The sequence below is a fragment of the Taurulus bubalis genome, assembly GCF_910589615.1.
Source record: "Taurulus bubalis genome assembly, chromosome: 16".
In the NCBI taxonomy this organism is placed as follows: Eukaryota; Metazoa; Chordata; class Actinopteri; order Perciformes; family Cottidae; genus Taurulus; species Taurulus bubalis.
In genome coordinates, this window is record NC_136604.1 from 6007218 (window position 1) to 6023432 (window position 16215).

At 44.9% G+C, this 16215-nt stretch overlaps 1 protein-coding gene across 1 annotated transcript; it reads right to left on the bottom strand.

Annotated features, from left to right (window-relative positions):
* Window positions 1-273: 273 nt before the first annotated feature.
* On the bottom strand, window positions 274-10567 carry clspn (claspin; the record flags this gene model as incomplete). Its single annotated transcript, XM_079231883.1, has 24 exons — window positions 274-842; window positions 1552-1713; window positions 1947-2023; window positions 2766-2889; window positions 3051-3181; window positions 3342-3463; window positions 3561-3722; window positions 3861-3994; window positions 4079-4169; window positions 4295-4328; window positions 4439-4958; window positions 5329-5492; window positions 5631-5686; window positions 5802-5974; window positions 6076-6239; window positions 6335-6526; window positions 6640-7208; window positions 7349-7451; window positions 7606-7678; window positions 7774-7839; window positions 8077-8229; window positions 8652-9061; window positions 9539-9656; window positions 10541-10567. The coding sequence occupies 24 exons, from the start codon at window positions 10565-10567 to the stop codon at window positions 717-719; spliced, it is 3951 nt and encodes a 1316-aa protein (XP_079088009.1). The 3' UTR covers window positions 274-716.
* Between the last annotated feature and the right edge of the window lie 5648 nt (window positions 10568-16215).

Genomic DNA, 16215 nt, shown 5'->3' on the forward strand with positions numbered 1-16215 from the left:
TTGAAACCAAGTACAGCTGAGCCTGATGGGAATGTTGTTGGTTTTGCAGGAATTTAGTCAAAAAACAAAGTATTGGATGAATTGAAAATGTTTATCCGATGGTCCGGCGCTGGATGAATTAATGATGTCAGATTAACACAGAATTTATTACAAATCCTGATCATCCTTGGATCATGGGCATCTGTACCAACTTCAATGTCGGCTCCTAAAAGCAGTTGGACACTCACACCACTCGACACCTCGCATCCGGAAGAACAGAAGAAAAAAAGTAAATGTCTTAAAATACACTTTTATTTACAATGTAAAACAAATACATTTAAAAATCATCATACAAAAAGAAAAAAACTCCCAAACCATTAAAAAAACAATCAATCATCCTATTTACATGATAAAACATTTGTAAATGGACCTCCGTCAGAAAGTCCAGATTAAGTCAAGTACGGTGTGATGCTTCTTGTCGGCGTGACCACGAGCCCAACTTGGAAGGAGGCGCGCCTCAGCGGTGTGCTTTAGCTCGCCATTTTACAAAAGGCAACGCAAACATGTAAACATACACACAAGTGTCCGTAGTTGTGTTTCTCAGGCGTCACTTCCTTTTAAACCACACCTACTTTCCTTTTTGAGGTCTTGCTGGCTTGTGAAACACTGGATGTGGCCGGTCAGTTCTGGCCTTTTTGTCTGCTGACGATCATCATTCAGCGGGTAGTGCTTCGTCCTCAGTGGTCCAGGAAGTTGAAGATGCTCCTCGGGGGGCCTTTGGTCGGTCCGGCGGGCCGGTTCTCCCTACACACCCTCTTCGCTGCGGGGTTCACTGCTTCCACCGGGACCCTCTTCTTCATCGTCTGAGGATCAAACGCATCCAAAGTTAAACTGTTAGTAGAGTTAAGGACAAACTAAATAAAATGTAGTTAATGATGAATCTTGTGATAAAAACATGCTTGGGAAAAAATGATTGCGACTAGGCTCAATAGGATCTGATAGAAACAGTGGGCTTTGGCTCCACCTAGTGTCGTACATCTAGAAGACACCCAAATCAATAATGTCACCCGTCCCACACATGACTGTGGCACCGAGCAATCTCTGGCCACCATCTTTGGAAAGTATTTTTTTTTGGTGCTTATTTCAAATCAAAACCAGACCGGATTGGGAAGATCAAAGTGGGTGAAGGTCAGGGGCAGAGAATTATTCTTTTCATTCAAGAAACAGCTGGAAAATATGACTAGATTTATTGTTTTTCTGGTTTAAATTAGGTACCAAAGTGGCTTTTCCCTGAAAAACACGGATGACTTTTAAAAGAGCACAGAAGAGTCAGATGTATGAGCCTATTGTTTTCACGATCAGCGGTGGGGCAAATTGTGGTCATGTGGCCACGTTCCTCCACCGTTTTGCATCAACACAAGCTGCCATTTACAAAATAAACGTCCCCGTTTGCCCTTTAAAAAAAAAGTTAAACGACAAAACAAAGCATTCGCCATCCTCCGCCAGAGCCCAGCAGGACTCGCACATCGGGCATTCCTTCCGTCCCAGCTCGGGTACGAGGACGCGACTCACCTGTTTCTTGGGATTGTCGGAGTTGGACTTGTCCTTCTCCGGGGACAGGGTCTGGAACAGGAATCCTCTGCCGTTTCTGGGCGCCAGAGGATTCCCCTCGGAGATGGAGGCCAGCTTCTGGAGGACGGAGTGAGGCTGACTCAGCAGTGACCCTCTCCTCACCTGAAGGAAATACACAATTAAATAAAACACAATGACCGTGTACAAGCAATAAACAACGAACCGATATCTAAAGCTACATCCATTTGCTCCTCTCTCTGCATGGATCTCTTCCAGTAAGGTTGAAGTTTAGTAGACGCGTTACATGAAACCAAGACATAATCATACGAGAAAGAAAAAAAGTCTTACTATTTTGTTGGTTGATCAGATGTAATATTCACAAAACGGTTGTCTACCTGTGAGGGCTGCGAGGGTCTCTGGAAGGGGTTAAGAGCCGGGGTCGTCTTCTCTGGCTGTGGTGCCTCGGGGGGCTCTGGTGTGAAACAAGTGTGAAAGTTAGACAGAGATATATTCTGAATAACCTGCCACAATAAATGAAATAAAAAAAGACTACCAGATCTCACTTGTTTCATTTGTAGTGTTGTGATTGTGATACAGTGATGTAAAGACTCCGCCACATTGCTTTTAAAGCTGATGTATAATTATTATAGAAATCATTCAAGTTATTTCAAAGCAGAGTGTAAAATAAAAACCGTCTTCAGTTAACTAAATTACCTTTAGATCGGACTAATTTCCTAATATTTGGTCATTTGGATGCAAGGATGTAAAAGAATTATGACACACAGCAACTCAGTCACACTTCTTTCTTCTTCTCCTCCTCAGGAAACCACAGCTATGTTGAAATTAACGTTCTGAAGTAAGTTGACATTTAGCAACGACAGCATTGGCCGCAGGGTTAGCTTAGTTTGCTGGGACACATGCAGTGTTTTGGTGCTGCCTGTGTGTGTGTGTGTGTGTTTTATCTCTAACATTTTAAAGCACATCAGGTGAAATTATCAACAGTCTAAGATTAGACTTTTTCCTCTCTGCTCAAAAAGATCTGGAAACTGTTTATCAACACGGAGGAAATGCTGCTAAATCTTGCAAGGATCCGTGTGGCAATTGTGTTTTCTATAGAAGTGTATTCCTGTAGTTATCATTGGACAACACAACAGCATGGGCGTTTCATGTTGAGGGTCTTGGATTCTTCTTGTGAGGCCTGATGCCAAACTGACCTTTCCTCTGCAGAGTCTTGGCGGTCAGTTTCTTGGCCAGCTTCATAAAGCGACTGTCTTCCTCCCCGAGCTTCTCGTCGTCTGCATCCAGGTCGTCGTCTCCTTTCTTGGCTTTCTGCTCAGACTGGGAGAGGAGACGGAGAGAGCGAGAAAGGTATAATGACAAAATAACAATATATCCTTTGTATACGTTTACACCGACAACAAACTTTGAAATCAGCCGACACTCAACCTATTTTTTTCCCCCGCTTGTGAGTCCTTACTATAACCTGCGAGTAAAGCTACCTGTTCTCTGAGCCACTGCTCTCTCTCCAGCCTCTCTCTCCTCCTCTGGACCTCGGACAGGTCCACCTCTTCATCTTCCTCCTCCTCTCCGTCGCCCTCTGCGCCCATCCTGTCCGCATTGAATGCATCATCTGGGAGGAAGAATTAAAAAAGAAACTAAATGGCTTGTTGGAGCGACTTTAAAAGGGAAGCCTAGTTACGTTCGTAGCTGTGCTCAGAGACGTACTACTTGGGGTTTGTCCGTTTCAAATCCCATCAAACTCAAGCTTCAGTACAGTGACATTGACTCACCCATATTTTTCCAACGGAAGCGGCGAGCTCGCCCCGGGCCGTCAGAGTGCAGGTCCCCGTCAGCAAGGTAGCGTTCCTGGTAGAGCCTCAGACTCCGCTTGTCGTCGTCCATTATCTGCTTCCTGTGGGAGCAATGTCGAAGGTTACGTTTTTCATTTCCGAAGGCGATCGGAGCGATTCTCAATCGGGCCAGTTCAGGCACCGGACGTTGGCACTCACATGTGGATCTTGTTGACCTGGTCTTGCAGCTCTTCATCAGAGGGAAGCTCCTCGAGAAGCTCCTCCTCCTCGTATTCGTTCTCTCCGTCGCCGCCCTCGTCGTCGCTGCCCTCGTCGCTGCCGGACAGCTCAGCCTCCGACTCCAGGTAGTCGGTCAGACGCCTGTGAGCAGGAGACAAGAAAAGTGTCTGTTAGAGCGTGGATTGTCTGCGAAATATTACTTAAACACAGAGAAGAGTACAAAACATGAGTTTTGTGGGCGTATGTTCATACATACGTGCTAGATTTAATTGTACTCACATCTTCTTTTTCTTCTTCTTGACCGGGTGTGATGCGAAGACACCCTGCATCTCCTCCTCTTCTACGTCATGGTCCTCGTCCTCACCAGCGTCTGCCTCGTCCTCCTCTTCACCTTCCTCATCATCATTGTCCTCCTACAAACCCCACAATTCACTTGTGATTTCAAATCACAAAGACGTACATCCAGCATGTTATTTAGACGACAGAGACAAGCTTACCGGTTCACTGGGACTTTCCACATCTGACAGAAGCCGGAATTCGCAGTCATCTTCCTCCTGTTGCTCTTCTTCTTCTTCTGGCTTCTTTTTACTTTATACAGATAAATTACTATGACAATCTTACATTGCATATTACAATTCATAATTCTTTATCAGAAGGAACTAAAGTAATGAGGAAAACAAATACTTTTGTAAAATATCATCTTTGAACTGTACCTGTCGTGTGCAGACGAGGCCGTGTGAGCAGAACCTAAAATTGGCAGCAAAGCAGACGAATCTTAATATTGTGGAACTGCAAGTCAAAACACTGTCAAACCTCAAAATAGAGGCGTAGAGGTGGAGCAGCAAACGGTTGTTTACCTGGACTAGAAAACTTCCCCGAACACAGGCCCAGCAGCTGATCCATGGTATTATCAGACTCCTCATCCCGTCCCGTCTCCTCCCTCCGGTCCGCTCTCTTGCGCTCCTCCTCCCCGGCCTGCGTCGGCGGAAACGCTCCGGAGCACAATCCGAGCAACGCGTCCTCCTGCGACGCTCCGGGGCCTCCTCTCCCCGGAGCGTCGGAGCCGCTCTCCGCTGTCCTGAAGACGCCCGAGCACAGCCCAAACAGCTCGCCCATGTTTGCGTCCATGGCGTTCTCATCCAGGCTGTCCAGGATCAGCTGCCTCTTGTGGGAGAGAGGCGCACTGGACCGCGGCCCCACGTTCAGGAAGCCGTCCGCGTCCAGCAACTGCGAGTGGGTGTCGTCGTCCAGGGAGAAGCGACCAGAAGCGGCTCTGCCCAGGGGCCCCGAGTCAGCGCCCGGTGACGGAGGCCCATACAGGTCTTGGGAGTCCTCAACGGGGAGGGAGAGAGACGGCTCAGAGAGTTTGCCTGAGCTCTGATGGAGGGGAAAAAAGATGACGGGTTACTGTATGACAACATTAACGTAAAAAAGGAGAGATTCTTTTTCTTAGATTCTTCTTCGTAGTTGCTTTTCAAAATATTTCAAAAGCCACGAGTTCTTCTATGAACTTGTAGCTTCCTACCTTTATTTCTAATTCATGTAAATGTGAACATCAGTCGGTGGAAGTGTGACTGTACCTTTACAACAATGTCTAAGCGTGCATATCATATCTTTATTGTGCTTTTAATGAACAAACAAATTCATTAATTCAATTGTGACAGTAAAATTGTTGACGTACGTGGTTTAATCCCATGCCTATTTGGGAGAACATCAAGTAAACAAGTATTACATCTCTATATCTTACCTTGGAGGCAGAGCCGAGGAAGCTGGGCCTGAAGAGGCAGGGCGAAGGCGAGCGGAAAATGGAGGAGTTGGAGATGCTTCTCCCTCGCTGATGACTGACAGGCTGGTAGGAGGTGATCATCGATCCCGCCAGCTCAAAGCTGCTGTTGTGGCTGTTGTCCTCGTCTGGAGACGGGAAAGACGAGAGAGAGCGAGTGTTCAAAAACATGGGTATCACTCCATTAAAGCCTCATCCCTCTTGAATAACTAATGATAACTATACTTTAGTCGGATTTGAGCATAAAGGCCTTTCACGCTACCCACCCATCTTATTGTTGCTGCTGTAATGTCCAGAAGGACCAGACCGTCTTAAGCCATCACTGAAAAGGAGAACAGTGCATGTGAAGCTTTACTCCATGGACACACAGTGCTTAAGTAAGGAACAATGTGAAAACCATAGAAGAAGCACGACTAGAAACTCAGAACTGCACTAACCCGGTACGAGAGCAGGAGTTGCCGGGGAACAGCATTAGTGTGCCGTCTGTATTATGGTCGGAGGGTTCGTTCAGCGCCACGGGAGAAGGACTCCTGATACTCTGCGCTACGCTGCCTTCCTCGTCTTCATGCTCTTCCTCCTCACCGCCACCACCTCCCAGTAAGTCATCTACGTTCTGTTAAAAAAAAAGAAGAGGAGAAGATCAGGCTTGACGTGAGAACAATGTACAAAGCAATTGCTCCAAAGCCGCAAAGAAACTAAACACCCCCTTACTTCTTCCTCCTCAGACTCATCGGTCATATCTTCCTCCTCCTCGTCCTCCTCCCCACATTCTTCGTTGTCGAGGCGATTCAGCTCGGCCCGGCGCACCCTCTCCTCCTGCCTCCTCTGAGCCATGGCGAGCTGCAGGCGCTGCTTCAGCGTCAACAGCTTCTCTCCTGTGAAACGAGGAGAAAAGAGGAGGTTAAGTGAGGCTGCCAACGGGGGAGAAGGTCAACAATCAGGTCTCCGAGTCTCGCGCGCCTATCCGCACCTGGTTTGGTTGCCACGGGGGTCTTCTCCGGTCCCTCTTTAACGGTGACAGTGACGGACTCGGTGCGCAGCTCCTCCTGGCCAGACGGGGCGGTGTCTTTGCGGACGATGTTGAGCTGCATGGTTCGCTCTCCCTGAGGGCGTGCGGGTGCCTTGAGGTGACGGAGGTAGCGCTTCTTCAGGGCCTCCACGCCTGGTTGAAGAAAAGAGGTGATAAATGTGACGGCAGATGGGGTTAAATCTGATTTAATGCTCGTTGTCTGCTCTCACTTGGCTGAAATCCTAAAAAAAGAAAACGGCGCTCACCAGGGTTGAGCGGCGGCGGCTCGAGTTCCACGAAGGCGCCGTCATCTTGACACAATTTAGCGACAGGCGGGGGATCCAGTCCAAGCCTCTTCAGTCGGGCCAATTTGTCCGCCTTGAGTTTGGTGAGCGGCCGCGCTGAAGGCTCAGGGGCCGGATCAGAGCTCCCACACTGGGTGGTGGAAGACTCCGCCAAAGCCCCGGACACGGGAGCTTTCTGCAGGGCTTCCAACTCGGACAACAGCTTTCGCTCCGAGGGTGCCGGAGACGTTTCTTCAGAAGCGGGTCTCGGTGGTCCAACTGCTGGGACGGACTCCTCCAGACTCTCGGAGAGGTACAGCATCGGTCCGGATTCCTGGTCGGGATCTGGGCTCGCTGTGGCCTCTCTGGCCTGGTGGAGGCTCACCTGCTGCGGGGACGAGGTGGCGGCGGGGTGAGGTATGGGCTGGATATGAGTGGAAGACGGATCTAGAGAGGGAGGGGAGTCCTGCTCTGCGGATGGCTGCAGAGGCTCACTGGGAGGAGGAGGAGCCGGCGGCGTCTCCAACATCATGGCTGAATACCTTGTGGATCTAAAAAGGAAAAAAGATTTGTTTATTGATCATGTGTGTAAATGACAGATGATATAATGAATGATAAAATGGTGATGACAGATGGTCATTTCTTGGCCCGGACCCATGCGTGTGGGTCATCCGTTATGTTTTGTCTTTACTTCAACAACGCCATGGCAGGACCTTCTGGCCTGGCTCTCTTCCTGAAGAACTGGTCGATGGTCTTCGGCTCAGGGACGTGGTAGGGCAGGCCAAGTGTAGACTCTAAGACAAAGACAGACGGACGTGTCAAAGATGCAGTCGCACGGAAGACATTAGACTCCCCTGTTATTCAGTCGGAATCACAATTTAAATGATGAACAATCAGCAGAAAACAGTTCACACGTTGCACCGAAAGAAGTTGTTGTTGTAAACTGACCTCTGACCAGTCTCTGAGACTCACTGTGGAGGAGCCTCATTGCCTCTTTGCTGGCACGTGCAGCTTTCCTCTCCTGAAAGCATCACATGTTGAGAATGAAACAGCAGGTTTTTTTTGTATTTACATTAAAGCATTCGGAATAAATTCAAGCATTTTGCCACTGCATACCACACGCTGGGGTTTCTCCACAGCATCATCATCATCTTCATCTTCCTCCTCATCCAGGAAAGGATCCTGCGGAAATATTTTAAACACTGATTACACCAAGGCCTGTCTGGACAACATCTGTCACCACAGCATTTTCACCAAAGTGCCATTAACAACTTCTGTCCCCTGGTGTTGTGTGAACCAATCAGCTGAGCCGTGACACCAACAACACGCAATGGCTTAAATTCCTGCTGACAGCTCTCACATATAAACACAGTGCTTGTTCTGATCCTTGATATTGCAAACAGTCATCCGTTTTTGTACCTTGTGTTTTTTCATCTTTTGTTTGACAGCAGCTCGGATGGCGTCCAGCGACTCTTCCTCCTCCTCATCGTCGTCGTCCAGACCGGTGTCAAACAGGTCCGTGTCGCCCAGCAGACACCCACTGTCATTCAGGACCTGAGGGAGAGGCGTGTTCTGGGGAAACGGGTGCAAAAGTTATTTTAAAATATGATCCGGGTCAAGGATTTTTATTACTTAAGAACCATTCTTTTCTTTTTCTGAGAAGTTACATTTTTTATTTGATAATGTGGGTTCTCCAGAGCAATATTAAAAACACAAATTGCGATAACCCTCATTTACATAAAGAATACTTCAAATAGATACAAACCTTAGAATGGGAAATATGCAGAACATATTTAGTGATATGTACAGCCGTGTGTACTTTACACACACACACACACACACACACACACACACACACACACACACACACACACACACACACACGGTTTATGTGCAGTTTCCTAATTTATCACGACATACAGTAGAAGTGTCCGAATTTTTTCTTCTTCACACATCTCCAGACAAGAAAACACCACAGAGGAAGTTCCACTAACCTCATTCATCTCAGAGTGCCTCTCCTTCTGCTTTAGTTTTTCCACCACTTTGCTCTGCTTCTCCTTCTTCTCCCGGTGCCTCTGGCTCTTCTCTCTCTTCTTCGTCGATTTTGCCTCCTTCCTCACCTCCTCCTGTTGCTCCTCCGTTCCTTTACTTTGCTCCGGCTCACTGTCTTCGCTGTCAACAGGAGCACGGCTTATTCTCTTGCTCTTCTTCTGCACCCCGCTGTCTTTCTTCTCATCCTTCTCTCCCGTCTCCATCTCCTCCCCGCTGGAAGCGGATAAGACCAGCGCTTCGGCCATCTGTACGCTGTTCTCTGCCGCTACCTCCTCGTCCTCACTGTCACTGTCTCTAATGGCGTTACGGTGAGGCTTTCTGTGGACTGTGATGTCGTCGTCCTCGTCAGAATCTAAAAAAGCAAAACAACAAATTTAGAGAAGAAAAAAAACATTTTTACCTGAAATTTGTCCAGTTACTTTTACTTCTTCTGGTTTTACTAAATTATTATTGTAACCTTGCTCTCCCTTATTTTTTTTAAACGCACTTTAATTAAATTTGATACTTCAAGACAAGACAAATGATTTTTTATCTTTAATCTGTATGTGAAGTAAAGTCATTGAGGCATATAGTTTTTCACACCTTTGGGTAATTTATGCAGGGTGATTTGTCGTCAGGAGAATATTGTGGTTCACTTGATGCCACTCAAATAGTAATTTGATTGATGCAGCTATTATAAGCTTTGTGATTAAGTGTCTGCTAAAAACACAAACGGTACAATCCAAATGAGGCAAGTTCACTGTGATTGTATAGACATTAACACAACTGTAGACCTAATTTACACAGCTAACGTGTCTCCTGCCCATCACCCATTGTTTTGTTACTTCACCTAGAAGCTCTTCTCTTTTGTTGGCCGTCTCGGTGGCCATCTCCTCTGCCGGAGAGCCCATTCCGCTGTCCGAGTCACTCTCCGTTGCCGTTTGAGCCAAAGCCGGGAGCCCTTCAGCCTGGGTACAATAACACAAACACGGATTTCACCCACCATGAAGTGCTTTTTCTATAGTCTGGGGAACTGCAGTCGGTTTGGGATGATGTCTGTTTACTGGGGGGGAAAACATCACATTTAATACAATCTTAACTCAAGGCACATACTGCTAAATGACAGTGTCCAGGGTGGCTTATATTGACGACTATACTTTAATGAAATCTAAAAATGGACTGGGTATGAATGCCACGGTTAATGTGGCAGACTGCAAACATTCATCACTGTCCAGTTTGCTGTATAACTTTCTCTGGGATGTCAAAGTTTGTCTATATTTGTCCAAAATACACGAAAAGAGATTTTCTTTGCAAAGTTGACATGTCACTCGATTGTGTGACTTTAAACAGCCAGATGGATGTTAAATTACATCAGTGCAATATTGTAATAATGCAAACAAAGAGCACGTACGTTAGCGACATTGCTTCCTTTCAACGATTGTAATTAACATAGCCAGCTAATGGTACATGCTATGTATAAGTATAAATATATGAACAAAAGTTACTGCAACAAGTGATTGATTTCCGTGAGTAATCCCCCAAGATCAAAACCTGCTTAGATATACAGTTTTAACAGGGCAGGTTAAGTAAACTGAGTAACATGCAGTTCATCGATGGGACCAGGCCGAGACTACAACCAGCAGCTGGCTACCACAAACCTAGCGAGCTAACCGGCTAAAGCTAACTAGACCTTCAGTTGGCTCGATCCTATTAAAAAAAACTTCGCAGTAGTCTCTCATTAACGTTACTCATAACTAACGACATGTATGTCAGACTCATACTCTACCCGACCCCCTCAAAATAACGTTACATTTCCAAAATAGCAAACCAATATGTGAAAAAATGTTCTCACCAGTTGTTGAGGAACGACCAGGCTCATCTTTGTCCGCCAGGCTCGTTTAGGCTCTTTTGTGAAATAAAGCCGCGGACACGACGCTTCGTCGAATGTCAGCAGACTCAACTGACGTCGAAGAGCAAATGTCTGCGTGACAAAGGCTGTTTCAGACTGTTAAAGCATTTTTAGAAAGCCTTTAGCTGGGATGTTTCTCTTCCTCCCGCCTGTTCCACCGAACAGAAATTTTGATCTTTCGCGCGCCGTGACAGCTGGCCCACAGTTTCTCCTCACCGAGGTGTCAATCGTCCTCTTCTCGGATCCTATTGGTCTATAGGGGACGTTTGTATCCGCCCACTCTGACGACACGGCTTGGTGTGAGCTGATTTTAAATCCCGGGAAAGCTCAAGCGGGCGGGGCTCAGGGATTTTTGTGTTGCAAAATTGTTGCGCAGCAGTTTCAATACAAAGTGGGTAAGGGGGCCTATAAAACAAAGGAAGATGCAAAATCAAATGCACACAATCTCACAAATATAACTGGGTAACAATAAGCTGCAATTCAAAATATAACTGTGCAAAATAAGCAAATGGGTGGGTCATGGATAACAACACAAGAGATAGAGGGAGACAATTATTTCTCTCCCTGGTGTATAAATAATCCCTGAGCATTATTTCATACAAAACAGTTTTGAGAGATTCACTTAAATAGCTATTAATGTGGAAATAAACCACATGGTTATAATGGTTTCCAGGCATGCACCATTAATGAACTCATGATATTTACCAAATGAGCATCCTAAACCATGAAGAGCACATTTGCAAAAGCCATCAAACATTGATCCTGTGGATAGTAAATTCTGCATGACTGCCCTCAGTATGACATTCCTAAAATCTTCCTTTTCTCTGAACGTGCACATTCTAAAATAAGAATTACCTACTGTGTAATATACATGAACAGTTTTGCTACTCAGACAACACATTGTAATGATATCTGCATCTTGCGTCAATACACTGACAGGACTTATATGTGTCTCTCTTAGCTCTGAACAATAATGTATTATTACTGTTTATTGAATTTCAACAGTGTAAATTAAGTAAAATTACTAACTAATATGCATTTAATCGACGTGACTAGACCAAGACTACAACCACCACCCCTGCTGACTAAACCTAACCTAACGAGCTGCTAACTGGCTCAGCAAATTCGTTATTATTTACTCTTTCAGATAAAGACTTTACATTCAGAATATTTAATTACTTTAATACATTAATTGTTGTATTAAACTAGGAACATAGCTAAAATAGCTCCCTCTTGGTTGACTACGTCATATAGAATAACACAAGTACATTTTTCTACATCTTTACTTAAGGAACACAATGAACACAATACTTTTATTGTACTTGTATTTTTACACCGTTGTTGTTTCTCAAGTACAGCACCAATACTCTTTTATTTGAGTAAATCATTTTGAACGAAGTAAAAGTTCATAAGAATAACCTTCAAAATATACTTAAGGTAAAGAAAAATGACTCATTACAAAGAATAGCCCAATTTATAAATATATTATCGTACATTATTGGATATACATTCGTATATTATCTATCAATGTGAAAGGGACAATTTAAGTTATTCTACTAGTTAGCACAATTTATAATAATGCATCATTATTTATTCATATCTAGCATAAAGTGGAATCCCTGAAGTATCCTAATTAAGTAGGCTCTTTACTAATTAACTTTATAAATTGAGTAATTAAGTAACTCAATTAATTAACAATAATTACAACTACTATGATCATAGTATAGTATGTAAGTGAATGTGCTTACACCATTACAATACTTTCTTCACTATATATACTTTCTTCACTATATTCTTCACTTTCTTCACTATATATATATATGTTTATGTATGTGTATATATATATATATATATACACTGTATATTGTCTGATATTCATGAGGTTTACTGCCAGAGCGGTACAGCAAATTACGCATGCGCACAGCTATCTCTACGACTTCTAACCAGCGCATGCGCACTTACAAATCCATAGAACCAGCAGCAGTGGCGGTAGCTCAGGTCAGTTAGTTCAGTCAGCAGTCGTTCACGCATCTATCTATATTCCCATTTTCTTAAATTAGCCCCTTTAAGCTTCGCGATACCGCCCCCAGTAGCAGCCTCGGTACGGAGCCGCCAGGCCGGGACAGAGACGGAGAGCGAGGCCTCGGCCATGGAAGCGCTCGGACCCGGTAAGAAATATGTGAAAATAGAAAGCGCAGCAGCGGGGAGAGCGAGCCGTGTGTGGGGCGCGTGTGCGCAAATGTCGCATCACTGGGGGCCGCGGCTGCAGCGAGGCCTCGGAGCTCAGACGGGAAAACAAACCGAGGCCCAGCCCGTGTGTATACATGTGTGTGACTTTATTTACACCGAGTGGGAGCCACGTTTTGTGTCTGTACGAGGAGAGTTGGTGGTTAAATGTGGTTTTCCAGAAACGTCTGCGCGGTTTTATTTATCTGAAGCACGCACTGCTCGTCGTGTCGGGGCTGGCATTGTGTGAGTGGGGATTTAACTAGGACCTTCCTTCCTTCCGCGTCGTGCTGTGTTTACGTTGTTTGCTCACGACGTGTTTCGCTTTGACCACACAACACGACCCCGTTCCGACAACCAACACGCAACATCGTCGAAATGTGTCCAAAATACCCTTCCTGTATCAAAACAGGTCCTGCTAACCCCTCTACATTTGTACCATCGCCATCAGGAACAGTGCGTCTCTTCGGGCTGCCCTCCGCTCCGTCCAAGATGACAGCGATGGGTGGAAAACTCAAACAAACGGCCACAAAATGCATGTTTAACGGGTGTTAAACAAGCAGATGTGCGCGGTTTGTGACAAGTAGCGTTAATACAGTGGTTTTATGCATGCCTGTCATTGGTTCACGTGCCATGTGCCTGTTCGAGCACAGCGGGGATGGATGGTGCGTTCATCGGTCCGATCTGCAGGCTAGCTCCATATTATTCTCCTATATGATAACAAAGGCACTTGTTTTTGCAGCGATGCAGCGATTTAATGATAAAGTATGCGAGGAGAAATCCGCCTTACACCTAGACATCCAGCAGCACAACGCTTTTTTGTATTGGCCAAAATATGTGTGCACCTCCACCCCACCCTCCCCCCATAGGTAGACTCATTATGTTTGTGAAATGCGTCTTTACATACATGAAGAATTGAGTGCAGCTTGCAGAGCTAATCACGTTTTCTTGCCACAGTGAAGAAATTGTTTATTTTTGTTGAAGCGTTGCATGTACACCTACTGCTCCCATGCTCCTGAAGGAAGGTGGTGACATTAAGGAACACCCAGATACATTTATTTAAAGAGGACATGAGTTTAAATCAATGTTGAATGCAGGCACGGTTCTCGTTGTTTTGGAGATGACGGTATTGTACAATCACTCACAGGTGTGAGTGTGAGCCATCAAGCTCTCACCTCTGATAACAGCTGCTGTGTTACTACATTCACCTGGCACTTGCTGCATTTGTCAGGGAGGAAGGGTATTTAATGCCCAATTACCTCACAAAGGTGGAGTGTGGATTCAGGCTTTCAATAACAGACATTGTTTTACAAAAATGATGATCAACAGGGACATATCAGTATGAGTGTTGTGTCCAATGCCAGTGTCAGACCTTTTGTTGGCTTGATACTAGGATGCATGTTTATAGAGAGACAGCAGAGGGAACTGATGTGCAAAACAAACTTTACTCAACAGTTGTACTAAGTGGTGTACACTTTGACCCGATCAGTTTCAATTCTACAATCTGCCAAGTGATTCAAGAATGATGCTTAACTCAATCAAACTTTATTTCAGACTCAAGGTCCCACACATAGTTTTTTTTTAAAGCTGATTTCCAAACTACCAATAATGCCTAGCGCTGCAAAACAATTCATTAATGTTCAGATTGCAGATTTTAATCTGTTATCTGCCTCTGGTTCAGTTGCAGGGGATCCCCCCTCAAAGGTTGTGTGTACTACTGATGTGATGTAGGGCCGGTGTGCCTTCACAGAGCAGCTTGTTTAATCTGTTCTTATTGTTTAGGTGCAACTGCTAAAGTGGCATTACTCAAGTTGAAATACCTTCAGCTAGAAACTGCAGACTATTTTGAAATGTACGACTCCACGGCGTGCAGAGACGGGTGCAAAAAAGCCTTGAGGAACATGAATGACTACAGTTTGGTGTAAAACGTCAGAACGATTTATGAAGATGATCTTGGCATGATGTATTACACACAGACTAGATATGTGCGCTATTTGAGCATTGTTTTGCTGATCAGATCTTAACTCTACAGTTGGAGTCAATATTGATTTGTTTCTGACGCAACAGTGGAGATTTAAACTTCTCTACACTTGAGGGGGAGATATTTTCTTCCTGGGAAGGATCTTTCACTCTAGCGCTGCCCTTTTCACAGTCCAGTGTAGTACCTTAATCCAGGTGCTTTTGCAGGTGTGGGCGTCTGTATGCTCCCCGCTCAGTGCGGTTAGTCTCTGACTCATCACTACACCAAGCATCATCCTCATGCTTGGCTTAACCCCAGCTGTCTCTGCTTGATCACAGTGTGGTTACCAGGGACATTCATAGCATTGCTACACTCTACAGTTCACAAGTAGTGAACCCTCTCTTGTCAAATGTGACTACATCACACACACAATCGGATGTTTGCTTTTAACGTTAGGTCAGCGAAGGTTGACAGGCAGGCGATAATCTTTGTGCCCTGTTGTGTTGCTCCTCGAAGATGTTGGTGGTCAATTTGAGTCCGAGCAGAAAGACGCACGTAAGAAGAGCAGAAAGACTTGTTTGGCTCCGGCACAACTGTCATTTTCTGCGCCAGGGAAAGCGAATTTCACTTCCACTGTGACTCAAAGTCGCTGCAGCGCTGTCTCACTTGGAGCAGCGGCATAACATGTTTAGGACATTACTAAATGCTGCTTTGTAATGTAGGGTCTCTTTAATGTCTATTCTGTTTTTAAAATGTTTACCGTTATTCTGTTAAACAACCCAAACAAATTCACACACCTGTTCAGATCAAATTAGTGCTCTTCAATAATGCACGACAAGGCTGTTAAATGGAATATAAAGCACACGCATACAAACAGAACACTTTTATTAAAATACGCTTGTGACAAAGATAGAAGGGCGTGTTCAGGAAAAAAAGGGGGGATGTCTTCTAGATGGATGTAATGTTCTTCTGCATATTTGTAGCTATAATTTAATTTCCCTGAAATGTTGGATGGTCATGAGATTTTCCTCCTGATTTCTTTTTCTTTTTCCACAACAGAAGCTGTCACAAGAAATAGTGAGAAAATGCCAATCATTCTCTGGTTTCCCCTTCGCATCCTTTTTTGATTTTTTTGTTATAGACTAAACAGTTATTGGTAGAGAATAATCAGCATTTTGTTTGCGCTCGTAAACTCATCTGAGACGGTGCGGAATGAGAGAAAAACAACAAACCCAGTCTATTGCGTTTATGTTCAAAATGCATTTAGAGCTGAAACATTTCGTCTGTGTCCACCAGTTGATTGACGGGGGAAATAATATGACACTGTTTTGATAATCAAATGAATCATTTCAGTCATTATTTTAAGGCAAAACAGCCAAGCTCTTCCGAGCTCCGGCCGCTCGGTTGAGAGAATATTTTTTTCCCTTCACAT